Source organism: Piliocolobus tephrosceles, chromosome Y, assembly GCF_002776525.5.
Source record: "Piliocolobus tephrosceles isolate RC106 chromosome Y, ASM277652v3, whole genome shotgun sequence".
NCBI classification, from domain to species: domain Eukaryota; kingdom Metazoa; phylum Chordata; class Mammalia; order Primates; family Cercopithecidae; genus Piliocolobus; species Piliocolobus tephrosceles.
In genome coordinates this window covers 5006057-5020919 of record NC_045456.1, presented here as the reverse complement: position 1 = coordinate 5020919, position 14863 = coordinate 5006057, and the positions used below count along the sequence as shown (strand labels likewise).

General features: G+C 37.3%; 1 protein-coding gene across 1 annotated transcript in view; it reads left to right on the top strand.

Annotated features, from left to right (window-relative positions):
• CDKL5 (cyclin dependent kinase like 5) overlaps positions 1–14863 on the top strand; it is a 228186-nt gene that overhangs the window by 75866 nt on the left and 137457 nt on the right. The window contains exons 2-3 of the mRNA XM_023199004.1: positions 5953–6175; positions 9649–9683. Coding sequence (XP_023054772.1) covers positions 6112–6175; positions 9649–9683 — 99 coding nt within the window. The 5' untranslated portion in view covers positions 5953–6111. The remainder of the gene's footprint in view (positions 1–5952; positions 6176–9648; positions 9684–14863) is intronic.

Here is a 14863-nt window from a genome sequence, read left to right as displayed (position 1 = left end):
AGAGCTAAAGTGTTTCAGTTTTTATGCCTTAAAAAAAAAAAAAAAAAAAAAAGGTTAATCAGCTATATTCATATAAAATATATAAAATTGCAGCTAAATCCAATATGACATAATTTTTTTTCCTCAGTATGAATACTGGTATTTAAAAGACCATTCTTGACATCCAAGATATGTATCCACTCACATAATTTTTTTTTTTTTTTTTTTTTTTTTTTTGAGACCGAGTCTTGTTCTGTCGCCCAGGCTAGAGTGCAGTGACGTGATCTTGGCTCACTGCAACCATCACCTCCCAAGCTCAAGCAATTCTCGTGCCTTAGCCTCCTGTGTAGCTGAGACTACAGACACCCACCACCACATCCGGCTACTTTTTTGGTATTTTTTCTAGAGATGGGGTTTCACCATGTTGGCCAGGTTGGTCTCTAACTCCTGACCTCAGACAGTCTGCCTGCCTCAGCCTCCCAAAGTGCTAGGATTATAGGCGTGAGCCACTGTGCCCAGCCCTACTCACATTCTGATTTCCAGTTTTTTTTTGTTTTTTTGAGGTGGAGTTTTCACTCTTGTCACCCAGGCTGGAGTACAATGGCAAGATCTCAGCTCACTGCAACTTCCGTCTCCTGGGTTCAAGTGATTTTCCTGTCTCAGTCTCCCAAGTAGCTGAGATTACAGGCGCCTGCCACCACACCTGGCTAAGTTTTGTATTTTTAGTAGAGATGGAGTTTCTCCATGTTGGCCAGGCTGGTCTTGAACTCCTGACCTCGGGTTATTCACCCGCCTCAGCCTCCCAAAGTGCTGGGATTACAGGCGTGAGCCTCTGCGCCTGGCCTGATTCCCAGTTTTTATTACTCAGTTTTGACTGCCACAAAGAATAGTGAGACCAAATTTTTTTTTTTTTTTTTAATTTTAAATTTTTATTTTTTTTGAGACAGAGTCTTGCTGTGTCGCTCAGGCTGGGGTGCAGTGGTAAGATCTCGGCTTACTGCAACCTCCGCCTTCCGGGTTCAAGCAGTTCTCTTGTCTCAGCCTCCCAAGTAGCTGGCACTATAGGCGCACACCACCATACCTGGCTAATTTTTGTATTTTTAGTAGAGATCGGGTTTCACCATATTGGTCCGGTTGGTCTCAGACTCCTGACCTCAGGTCATCTACCTGCCTTGGCCTCCTAAAGTGCTGGGATTACAGGCATGAGCCACCACGCCCGGCCACAAATGTTCTTTACAATACTTACATACATAACTTTTTGGGTCTTCTCAGTGAGAATGATTAATTTTTATCTCAAGTTTCCTTTGAAATGAACCATACCATTATTGGCAGAGAGTAGAATATGTAAATATTTCCTGGGTGTTCTTTCAAACCAGCCATAGAAAATGAAAGAATGGTTCGTTTTCAGAAATGCTCTGAGAATCTTTTACCAGGGATGTGACTGATGTAGATCCTCATATAGCTGGCTCCTTGCCATTGCCATCTCAGCTCAAATGTTACCTTTTTAGAGAAGCCCTCTCTGTCTGAGTAATCATTCTTTTCCCCTCTTTCATAACAAAATGCAAGATAATAGTCTCGTATTTTTTTTCCACCAGCAAAATGTAAAGTTCCATGAGGGTAAGGACCTTGCCTGTCTTGTTTACCACTGTGCTGTGTGTCTTATCCTGAAAACATGGGAGGCAGTCAGTAATTATTTGCTTAATGAATGAATAAATATTTATTTCTTCTCAAATTGTGACATCTTTTTCTCTAAATGTCAGAGTAATCCTTAAAAAATGTTTGATTTCACTGAACTCAAGTTTTCTAAAATAAGTATAGCAAAAGGAGGTCAGTGTAGCTGGAGTGAAGCTAGTCAAGGGAGAGACTAGTAGGAGATGATATCAGAGGAGGGGAGGTCAAGGCCTGTGAGTCATGTGGATTTTGGTTTTCACTCTTAATGATATGGGAGGCCATTAGAGGGTTTTGAATGAGAAGTGACATGGTCTGACTTATCTTCTTCAAGAGTTACTCTGACTTCTGTAAGGTCTGTAGGAATCTGTAGGGATGCTGAAGTATGGTCTATTCTGGGCTCTCACATCTGTTCTATTGGCTAAGTTAGTCTGTGCCAGAACCACCCTTTCTTAATTTCCCTCACTTTATTATAATCCTCAACATATTCAGTAGGGCATCCTGCCAGATCCTACCCTCAAAGCCTAGTGCTCTTGTAACTTTTCTTATCTTTCTTACTCTTTTCTTTTTCTTATTCTTTGCTGCTCATACTTGTAGTAGGAGGGTGTTGCTTCTACTTGGAACTCTGCCCTTCCATATATATTTTAAAATCAGCTTGTCTTAATTCTTTAGAAAACCTTGTTGGGGTTGTGATTGGAATTGCATTGACTGTATAGATCAATATGGAAAGAATTGATACCTTTATAGTTTTGAATCTTCCTAGCTGTAAAATTTGGATAACTTGTTTAGGTGTTTTTTAATGTCTTTGAGTAAAGTTACATATATATTTGAAAAGTGGTTTTGAATATCTTTTGTTAAATCTTAAGTGCTTTTTAAAATTATCGTAAATGTGGTTTGTTTTTGTTTTTGTTTGAGACAAGGTCTGGCTCTATTGTGCAGGCTAGAGTGCAATGGGACAATCTTGGCTCACTGCAGCCTCCGCTTCCCAAGCTCAAACCATCCTCCCATCTCAGCCTCTGGAGTAGCTGGGACTAGAGGCATGCTCTGCCACACACAGCTAATTTTTGTATATTTTGTTGAGGCTGGATTTCGCCATGTTGCCCAGTCTGGTCTTGAACTCGTGAGCTCAAGCAATCTGTTTGCCTTGGCCTCCCAAAGTGCTGGGATTACAGGCGTGAGCCACTGTGCCCCACCCATAAATGTGATATTTAAAAATTGCTTTTTCTATTTCTTACAAATGATCTTTACAAATGCAACTGATATTTGTGTATTAAGCTTATGTTCAGCTACTTTGCCAAACACTAATAATTCCAATAATTTATGAATTCTTCTGAATTTTCTGTGAGGTAGTATCTGCAAATTCTGTTTTCATTTCCCTCTTTTCAATCATACATTTTATTCATTTATTGTTTCTTATTTTACTAAACCACCTATAACCCGTGAGGATGTTTTTGTTTTTGTTTTTGAGACAGGGACTTGCAGTGTCACCCAGGGTGGAGTGCAGTGGTGTGATCACGGCTCACCACAGCTTCGTCCTCCTGGGCTCAAGCAATCCTCCCACCTCACCCTCTGAGAGTAGCTGGTACTACAGGCATGCACCACCACACCCGGCTAATTTTTGTTGTTTTTCTAGAGACAGGGTTTCACCACATTTTCTAGGCTGGTCTTGAATTCCTGAGTGTGAGTGATCCATCCACCTCAGCCTCCCAAAGTGCTGGAATTATGGACATGAGCCACTGTGCCTGGCTAGGATGTTTAATACTAATGTTGATAAGTATTAATAGTAGAACTCCCTGTCATGTTTTTGTTTGTTGGTTAGAGACAGAGTCTCACACTGTTGCCCAGGCTGGTGTCTGGTGGCGCAATCAAGGCTCACTGCAGCCTCGACCTCCTGGGCTCAAGTGATCCTCCCATCTCAGCCTCCCACAACCATGCCCGCCAGTCTAGGTTTTTTGTTTTTGTTTTTGTTTGTTTGTTTTTTGTTTTTGTAGAGACTGGGTCTCCCTGTGTTGCTCAGGCTGGGCTCAAGCGATCCTTCTGCCTTGGCTTCCTGAAGTGCTGGGATTATATGCATGAACCACTGTGCCTGGCACATGTTCTTAAGTTTTAAAGGGACTGTATCTACTATTTCACATTTAAGAATGATGTTTGTTGTAGATTTTTGTCAGATGCCCTTATCAGGATATGCACATTTTAAAATCACCTAATAATGTATATATTGCTTTTTAGAAAACTTGCACCAATTTACATTTCTACCATCAGTGTATGAAAGGGCACTTCTTGACAATGCTTATCCACATCGCATGGGGTATTCTTGTTAAAAGTTTCAGATTTTATAGGCAGTAAGGAACTTCTTGTTTAGATTTATTTCTTGCTTTTAAAACAATATTTTGTGTTGGTACCACTGTTATTATTCTTAGAAATAGGATAAGCTTTTTGAAACAAAGCTTATTTTGAAAGTATTTCAGATTTAGAGAAAAATTGCAAAAATAGTGCAAAGAATTTCCTACTTTCTATACCCTTGACCTAGATTTTCCAAGTGTTAACATTTTATCATATTTGCTTTATCATTCTTTCTGTCTTTTTTTCTCTTTTCCCATACACACTTGTAATTTTTCTCAATGATTTAAGTTGTAAACATGATGCCCCTTTAAAAACTTTAGTGCTGTTTCTTAAAAACAAGAGCACTGTTTTATGTAACCGAAGTACTAATATGAAAATTAGAAAACCACTGACAACAGTACTATAATCTGTGAACATTTGAATTGTATCAATTGTTCTTTATAGCAAAAAAAGAACAAAAGCTTTTTCTTGTTCAGGATGTAATCCAGGATCATGCATTGTATTTCATTGTCATATCTCTTAATCTTCTTTAATCTGGAATAGTCACTTCTTGTTATTCAGTTGTTTCTTGTCTTTCATGACCTTGACATTTTAAAAGAATACAGGCCAGTTATTTAGTAAAATGTCCCTCAGTTTGGGCTTGTCTCTTGCTACTTGTGGTTAGATGCAGGTTTTGCATTTCTGGCACGAATGCCACAGAGGTGGTGATGTGATGCATCCTATCAGGGGACATATAATGTTGGTTTGTCCCCTTATTGATGATGTTAACTTGATCACTTAATTAAGGTGGTATCTGGCAGGATTCTTCAGTATAAAATTACTATTTTTCTTCTTGTAATTAATAGGTATCTTGTGGGGAGATACTTTGAGATTAGATAATATCCTGTTTTCCATCAAATTTTCAACCGCTAGTTTTAGCATATATTGATCATACTTGCTTGAAATAATTATTATCAGAGTGATTGCCAAATGGCGATTTTCTAATTTTATCACTACATTTATTATTTGGAATTATACTTCGCAAAAGAGCTTTCTCTTCTCCCTTATTTATTTATTTATGTCAGTAAGGACTTTTCAAAAAAATTTTATGGGTTATAATCTGTTACTGTGCTTATTTACTTTGTTGCTCAAATATTCCCGATTAGGCCAGTGGGAGTCACATCAGTCTGACTCCTGTGTCCTTTTGAGGTACCCCTATCATTCTTTGAGCTTTTCCTTACTTTCTGGCACCACAAAAATATACCCTAGGCTCCTATGGTACTTCTCCTACCCCACCCTTGGAATCGGCCTTTTCTTCAAGGAACTCTAGTTCCTGTTATTAGAGCCCCAGCTGTGTTCATAGCTATAGGGGTGTCATTGCTTCTAGGCCTTCTCAGCAGACAGAGCTAGGAAATATATGTATGTGAGTGCACATTTACACAAACACCTTTATATCTGTCTGTACCCCTGTGTATTAAAAACTGAGCTTATATTGTTAACGCCATCTCCAAGCCTTCTCCCTTTTTATATTTGTTACTCCCTTTTATGAGAATTAAGAAACCAAGGTCAGTATATTCACCTATTTGCCCTATCTTAGAACACACACAAACAAGTTTCATGTCACTGTATAAAAGCAGGTATCTAAGTAGAGTATAGTATTTGTTTGTAATTCTTTTTGTTTTTAGCTTTAGGAGAGTAGATAGTGAAAATGCTGTTTTCAGAAGTTACCTATGGTTAATTCATTTGTCCTTGTCCCCTAAAGTGTGGTTGTATTATTCATTTCAGATACAGAGAGGTTCATTTGTTTGTTTGTATTCGTTCCATTTTGGGTTCTTTGCTCCTGTTACTGTTGGTTTCTTCTTCATTTTAAGTGTATAAAACATTAAAATGGATTGAAAAGTAACTATACAAAAAGGTAAGATTGGTTATTAGAGTACTGCAAATATAAAATTTACAGCTTTTAATTGTGTTTGTTTTTTTCAGGGAATCCTTTAATACTTCATGATTGCAACAAGTATGTGAAAGTTCCCACCAGCCAGTGAGAATTTCTTCCTTCAGAAGGTTTTTGTTCTTACCGCGCAGCTTTCTGAGTTCTTTTGGTGCCATGTTTTGTGGCTTGCATCAAAAGAGGAGTTTGTCTTCATGAAGATTCCTAACATTGGTAATGTGATGAATAAATTTGAGATCCTTGGGGTTGTAGGTGAAGGTAAGTTGGAATTTTTGCATTCCTTGAGTTTTGAACAATGAACAGTTAGTTATTCCTACCCCCGAAAAGTTACTAATCGGATCCTGTTAATTTAGCCTGTATCAATTCACATGTGTGTCTAAGAGTAAAATATTAAAAATAAAATTACTCTTAAACAATTTGGGTCTCTCCAATAAAAAATTAATAACATTTTAAAACCTTTTAAAGTTTAATAAATCAAAGATTTTTTTTTCCCTTTTATTTTAAAAAGAGCCGCAGTATTACAACAATCTTGACTGCCTTCATTCTTTTTAGCAATCATGAATTCCTTAGTCTGCATTTTTTTCTTGGTTACATTTTATTTTTATATCAGCTAGGCTTATTTTGAATAACTTAAATTTCATTCATTCGTTCATTCATTCGATACAGAGTCTCAACTGTTACCCAGGCTGGAGTGCAGTGGCACAATCTCGGCTCACTGTAGCCTCTGCCTCCTGGGTTCAAGCGATTCTCCTGCCTCAGCCTCCTGAGATTACAGGCGTGAGCCACTGTGCCCAGCTGATTTTTGTATTTTCAGTATAGACTGGGTTTCACCATGTTGGGTAAATTGTACTTAATACCTGGTAAATAAACAAATAAGTGACTTCTGTTTCTTTGAAAATGAGAGACTGTGTTTTGTAAATTCTGAGGCACACAATTTTATCTCTGAAATCAGGGGGGATCTTATAATCAGTATGATGTCACAGTTTAATTGGCAGCTCTTCCTTTCCTAGTAGTACATAAAATAATGCTCATGACCAATGATATACCATCGATTTGATGAAATATGATGTCATTTTGTATAAACCGACTCCTAAAAAAAAATCATTTCTTCTGATTTTTCTTGATTAGTTTTTGCTCTAGACTTAAAGATAACTTTGGAAATTTTGATAAATGATTCCGTTAACAGAGGATAAGTGATTGTAATTATGGTTTCTTAGCATTTATATCTTTAAAGCATATGTTACAAAAATTTCATATTTCAGAATTTTCAAATAAACTTTGAATTCCTAAAGGACTGTAAAAAAGTTTACCTATGTGAACAGCAAAGCTGTTTTTAAGTTGGCAAATCCTTTTCAAATACATAGAAACAATTAAAATAAAAAGTTTAATCATTGGATGCTTGTTTCAAGATCTGAAGTTCAAACCATACAAAACAAATAGATCTTTGTTCCTTCACTAGTCAACTCCTCTTCCATTTCTTCATCGATGTTATGTAAAAACTCATTCTCAGTGTCTTGCCTACCATCTGTTCTGGAATAGCCTGTTTTATTTTTCAAAAGTATTAGAATTAGAGACCGATGCAATAAAGCTGCTGACTGGAGAAGGCTAGCACATAGGGTGTAACAAGATTAGAATGTTCCAGATTCTGGGCCTAAGTTTTTCTGGATCATAACTAGTTTTTCTCAGTATAGCCATAGGTGATCATCTTCTTTGGGACTGGCTCAAAATTACCAGACTGATATATATATATCTCTGATATATATATCTCAGAATCTGTTACTTTAAGTTGTAATCAGAACCACCATTGCTGTATGTTTCTTTCTTTGGAAATCACTTCACATATTTTTTTGGCTAAGATATACATATAAAGTATATAAAAATCTTTCACCAGGCACGGTGGCTCGTGCCTATAATCCCAGCACTTTGGGAAGCTGAGGTGGTGGATCACAAGGTCAAGAGATCCAGACCATCCTGGCCAACATGGTGAAACCCTCTCTCTACTAAAAATACAAAAATTAGCTGGCTGTGGTGGTGGGCACCTGTAGTCCCAGCTACTCAGGAGGCTGAGGCAGGAGAATTGCTTGAACCCAGGAGGCAGAGGTTGCAGTGAGTGAGCTTGTGCCACTGCACTCCAGCCTGGTGAGAGAGCGAGACTCTGTCTCAAACAAACAAACAAAAACAAACAAACAAAAAAACCTGTCAAGCACACTCTACATTCTTGTAGTTTAGACAGGGTATTTTTCACCCCATAGAAAAACTGACAGACAGAGAATTGAACAATTGCCTGGCAATTGTGAAGTTAAGTTAGATGGTTGTAATGGCTGGTTCTGTGCTAACTGTGATAATAGGATTCATCCATCTCTACCAAAGTGAGGGAGACTTGTTCAGGTCCCGTAGACTCTGTTGAAGACACATTTCCTAATTTTGTATCCCTGAAGCCCCCTTCTCATAGATGAATGCAGGCTTGCCAGTCTGCTAATGTTAATGTTCTTGATGTTTCTGTAAAGCTCAGCTATCATTCATGACATTTTGATTCTCTTAATTAGATTTTTCACAATATAATTTTAACCTCAGTTTCCTGGGTACCTCGCTATCAACTCTGTTCTACTTCTAAGGAAGAAGTTTATTGCCTAGATAATAGGATAAGTAACCCCAAAGGTGGTTACTTGTTGAAATACACCAAAGACGGTGGGAGTGCTTGTGGCCTTTGTGCATGAACTGAGTATTTATGGCAAAAGGTAGCAAATCCTACCAGCTATTAATTGGAATACTGAGGCCTGGACTACCTTGCTGGTCAGGAGAGACATTCAGCTGGGTGTGGTGGTGCATGCCTGTAATCACAGCACTTTGGGATGCTGAGGTGGGAGGATCGCTTGAGGCCAGGAGTTTGAGACCAGCCTGGGCAACATAATGAGACCATGTCTCTACAAAAAAACTTAAAAAACAAAACAAAACAAAAAAAGAAGAGGGGCATTTCAATATCCTAGAGGAAGATTTTAATGTCTTCTAGAACAGATAGTGTATTTGGTGGGCTCTGTGCTTGAGCTTACTATTGGGATGTCATTAGCGCTTAAGGTTTTTTTTGTTTGTTTTCGCGCCCAGGCTGGAGTGCAGTGGTGCGATCTAGGCTCACTGCAACCTCTGCCTCCTGGGTTCAAACAATTCTCCTGCCTCAGCCTCCTGATTAGCTGAGATTATAGGCACCTGCAACTATACCCAGCTAATTTTTGTATTTTTAGTAGAGATGGGTTTTCGCCATGTTGGCCGGGCTGGTCCCGAACTGAACTCAGGTGATCTGCCAGCCTCGGCCTCCCAAAGTGCTGGGATTACAGGCGTGAGCCACTGTGCCTGGCCTAGCTCTTAAGTTTTAAGTTCCATAGAATTTTCTGAGTTAATTTTCATTTATTCTCCAAGTTCTTGAGAGCAAATCTTGTCTTCATAAATGTGTAAGCCTACATTTAAACATATTGCCAGTGAAATTTTCTTTAAAAAGAAACATTTAAAAATACTTGTTGGAGGAAATGACTTGTCTATACTCTTTATAATAAATGTATAATAAAGTATGTTCCATTTGTATGTGGCTCATTATTGCATTATCACTATAGAATCTTGTCACTTTAGTGGTCATTATTATAACACTGAGAAGCAATGTCAATATAGCAGAGCTTTGATTTCTTCAAGACCTGTAGTTTGTATGCATGCCCTTGATTGCTTACTTCTTTTTATTATAGGAGCCTATGGAGTTGTACTTAAATGCAGACACAAGGCAAGTACATTATTTTTAAAAAGAAATATCTGTATATGTTTAACTGTTTTGAAGCTAATGTAGTGCTCTGTGCATGTGGGCATGTACAGGTTAAGCATTCCTTATCTGAAATGCTTGAGACCAGAAATGTTTTGGATTTTTTCGGATTTTGGAATATTTCCATATATATAATGAGATACCTTGGGGATGGGACCCAAGGCTAGACATTTATGTTTCATATATACTTACTACATATAGCTTGAAGGTAATTTTATACAATATTTTAAATTTTTGCCTAAAACAAAGTTTAAACACTTATATGTGGAATTTTCCACTTGTGGCATCATATCAGTACTCAAAGTTTTGTATTTTGGAGCATTTTGGATTTTTGAATTAGGGATGCTCAACCTGTAATTAAAACTCTGGTTATGATGATGTTGTTTAATGAAGTGGAATTAATATGTGAATGCTGCCAGAAAGAGACTACTTTTAGATAAGCTTGATCATGGTTGGGTAGTCCTTAGTTCTTAGCAATCACGTGCTATTCTTTTTTTTTTCAATTGACCTATGCCATGCACCTCATAATGACATTTAGGTCAACAGTGGACAGCATGTACGATGGTGGTCCTGTAAGATTAAAGATATGGTATTTTTCGTTTAGATAAAAAACATGTTCAGATACACAAATACTTGTCATTGACTATGGTACTCAGTAAGGTAACATGCTATACAGGTTTGTAGCCTTGGAACAGTAGGCCATACCATGTAGCCTAGATGTGTAGTAAGCTATACCATCTAGGTTTGTGTAAGTATACTCTATGGTGTTTGCGCAGTGATAAAATCACCTAATGACCTATTTTTCAGAATGTATTCTTGTCATTAAGTGATGCATGACTGTATAAAGTGAAAAGCTGCCTAATGGGAAAAGAGAAAAGGTGGTGGGATGGGAAGAAGAAAGCAGGGCAGTGACAGATTTAATTTATGTTGAAGTACTTATGAGCAAAGAGAAGTTTTTTGTTTTTTTTTTTTCGTGTAGACCTATTAACTTAGATTGCTTGATGCATTTGAATCCAGATTTTGAAGGGTAATAAGGTAAGTGTTTAGATATGAGCTAGGACTTAGGATAATAGTGTAGATTATGATTACTGGCTATAGTTGATTACCCTTGAACAGCTGTGAAATGAACCTTACTGGAAATTATTTTACTATGATAATAATCGCAAATTATTCAGATAAGTTATTTGAAGTTTCCATAGCTGTTGTTCAGTGGTAAGCATGTTTTACTAGGAGAGTAACTTTCAGATGGCAAGTGTTGAAACTGTAACAAACATTAGTTTAAATATTTTTCTATTATGGCATACCTAGTCTGAGTATTTGGCTTCATTTGCATATAATTTGTTAAGACCAAGGTTTTAAGTTTTTTCGTGATATTTTAGAATGATATAATTTATGTCTGTGATGATTTTAGCAATTTAACCCAAAACATTTAAACTCCCGAATCTGTCATCTATTGAAAATAATATATGTGTGTGTATATATGTAAATACACAAATAAATAAAGATGATACTCTTATATTTGTTTTTCCTTTCCTATTGTACAAAATACTACCTGCCTTTTGGATTTAAGCCTTCGTGACAGTTAATATATTTTTGTGTTTAGATCACAGATCTCTTACTTCCATGCAATGGCTTTTGTATTCTTCTTGAAATTGGGTGTTTGAACTATTTTATGTTAATAATAGTTATCTGAAGATCTCTTTACCATTACATTTTCAAAAATAGTTTGAATACTATTGGTTCTTGATTAAGGATGATTAAAAATTTAAAACAATAAATATAATAAATTTAGCACCTTGAACACCTTGTTAAGAAATGTTATTGTAGTTTGAAATTAAACAAATGAAAAGCTCCCTAATGAAATGCTAAATGCTATACTTTTAATAACTTGCCTTTAGTTATAAGTTTCTGAAGCTTAAAAAAAATTCCTGGGTGGATATTACTTGGGAGAAATAGCTTATTAGTTTCCAAGTTAAATTTGACTTTTTCCCGAACATAAAACCTCCTTTTATACAATGGCTCTGTTTATGCAACATTGCAAATGGAAGCTTCAGTTCTTCTAATCTTGGGTTTTAAAACTCAAAGATGTATGAGATATATACATACCTTACATATGTACATACACATATGCATACATATATTATACATATACGTATATCTGATATCTATTACACATCATGTACAGAGTCCAAATGTTTTCTCCTAGTCATTGTCCTACTTCAACCTGTGACCTTTTTCTCTATACTTCCTTGTAACTTTAAGCTCTCCCTCTGCCTTTTATATAAAAATAGTTTATTATTTAAATATATTGTTTTTATCTTTGTATTTACTCATTTGTTAAAATGGTTGTTTCGTATACCTGGCTCTGGAAACACACACTGTTAGTGCCAGCAGGATGGACCCAGTGTGAAAGTGGATGAGAATGGATATCTCTGCTCTTAGGAAACCAACTCTAAATGTGAACTCTGATTTTTAGTTACTGTGTATAGGGCACTTTGAATTACAAGGATAAATAAACCATACTTTTCTTGCCTTTATATGGCTTATGGTCTGTCTGAAGAGAGAAGAATAGATACTTAAAAAAAAAAAAAAAAAAGCCTGTGAGATTGCTGCAAATAAGATACATCTAAAACATTTCTCTCTTTGCTGTCCTTCGCTACATGAGGTCATACACCAGCTCTTTAAGTGTTGATGATTTCTCCTTGCATGTGTCTAAAAAGATATCACTGGATGGAAAATTTAAAGCATAAATTAGTGCCTATCTCAGAGTATTATAAAACTCTTTTTTAGAATCTGCAGCTGTTTAGTCATTAGGCTTGTTATAGATAGTATATCCTTTTCCCAGCTAAAATCAGACCTTCAAATCTATACCCCATTATCCCATTATCCAAAAATAGAGAATTTGATGCTTCTGGTAAGATTGACGCTTTAGGGTCAAACAGCAGATTATTATGAAACTCATATTATAATTAAAAATGTATATAATCTTCCTGATTGTACTTATATATAATCAGGCCAATATATTTTGCATACCTTTAAAAATTTAGTGAAATGTTTATAAAAATGTCTAAGTCAGGTCTGTGTGACTGTTTATGCATAAATTGGGTATCTGGTTGAAAAGGTTGACTGTGGGTGTATATATAAATAAATAATTCTTAGCATGTTTTATATTTGTACAAGTATAGAAGAAAGTCACTGTTTTAATCTGTGTACTGTCGCAGTAATTGAGAGGTCATGCTGACAAATATGTGTATTTTGTCTTTTGTGCATAGAATATGATGTTGGGCTGATCCAGACCAGAGGTTATACTTCCTAATTTACTGAAATTAATGCTGCTCAATTTCAAAGCAAAAATATAGCTCGTACGATTTTTTTGACAGCTAAACAAAATTAAGCTGTATGTATTTATTGTATATATAATAAGTTATATATATACATTGACATGCATATGAAATCTCTTAGCAGTGACTAAGCTTCTTTTTAGGACTCATTATGACTACTCACATTTGAAAGCTGTTCTAGGCCGGGCACAGTGGCTCACACCTGTAATCCCAGCATGTTGGGAGGCCAAGGTGGGCAGATCACCTGAGGTCAGGAGTTGAAGACCAGCCTGGCCAACGTGGTAAAACGCAGTCTCTACTAAAAATACAAAAATTAGCCGGGCATGGGGGCGCATGCCTTTAGTCCCAGCTACTCAGGAGGCCGAGGCAGGAGAATCACTTGAACCTGGGAGGTGGAGGTTGCAGAGAGCCAAGATCACACCACTGCACTCCAGCCTGGGCAACAGAGAGAGACTCTGTCGCAAAAAAAAAAAAAAAAAAAAAAAAGATATTCTGGTTTGGACCTTTACCCTGCAGATATGCATAGTTAATTATCTTTTTATTTGTATGCATATTTCTGTTCCCCCCTCCTCCCCCTAGACGAAGTCTCTCTCTCACTCAGGCTGGAGTGCAGTGGTGTGATCTCGGCTGACTGCAACCTCCACCTCATGGGTTCAAGCGATTCTCGTGCCTCAGTCTCCCGAGTATCTGGGACTACAGGCATGCACCACCATGCCCGGCTAATTTTTGTATTTTTACTAGAGATGGGGTTTCATTACATTGGCCAGGCTGGTCTCAGACTCCTGACCTCAAGTGATCTGCCCACCTCCGCCTCCCGAAGTGCTGGGACTACAGGCGTGAACCACCGCACCCAGCCTTGTGTGTCTGTTTTAAAGTGCCTATGAGATAGGCATGTTTTATAGCATGGTTTTCTTAGCAAAAACCCGAAAAGGTCATGCTTACAACAAGGCAAGGATAATTGAATGGGGTTGAAATAAAGACATTCAATTAGAACTTGAGGAAAGTGGGCTTGTACAGCTTGATAGAGAGAGGCTGGAGGGTGATGCTCATTGAGCCCAGGACAGGAAAGTGGTGATTCATGTAATTCGTTTCCTGTGACTGTGGTTGACTTACGAGAAGTTTTTGTTTGTTTTGAAGCAGTAGGTGACATACGCTTTTGAGATAGCTGGTTATACAAAGCTGTGAACATCCAACATTGGGGTACAGCCTGTAAGTGTTCAATAAATAATAATCTTACATTAGAGGACTGAAGATGAAGGATGCAGTAGAGAGCTGTTGCAGAGTAGCAGGGACCTGGTACTTGTGGAGGGATGAAAGATGATCCCAGGGACGTGAATGTGGTAAACTAGAAGCTTTGGTATTATTTATCTGACTGGGAAACTTATAAAAGATATATGAGTTTGAGGGGAGAAATAATGAGTTTGGCTTTAATAAAGAATAAAAATGGCAGCAGAATATAAAACCTAATATTAACAAATACTACCTATTGAGCATCTACCACATACTAGACACTCTGCTAGATGTCTCAATCACTAGAACAAGATAGCCTCATTTTACAGATGAGGAGACTGAGTCTCAGAGGGTCTATGTAATAGGGCCAAAATCATGTGGCTGATAAATTGTGGAACTAGGCTTTGATCTGACTCCAGAAATAGCTAACTTGAGCATGAGATAGGAGCCGTCTCTTCTCTTCTCTTCTCTTCTCTTCTCTTCTCTTCTCTTCTCTTCTCTTCTCTTCTCTTCTGTCTCTCTGTCTCTCTCTCTCTCTCTCTCTCTCTCTTTCTTTCTCTCTCTCTCTCTTTT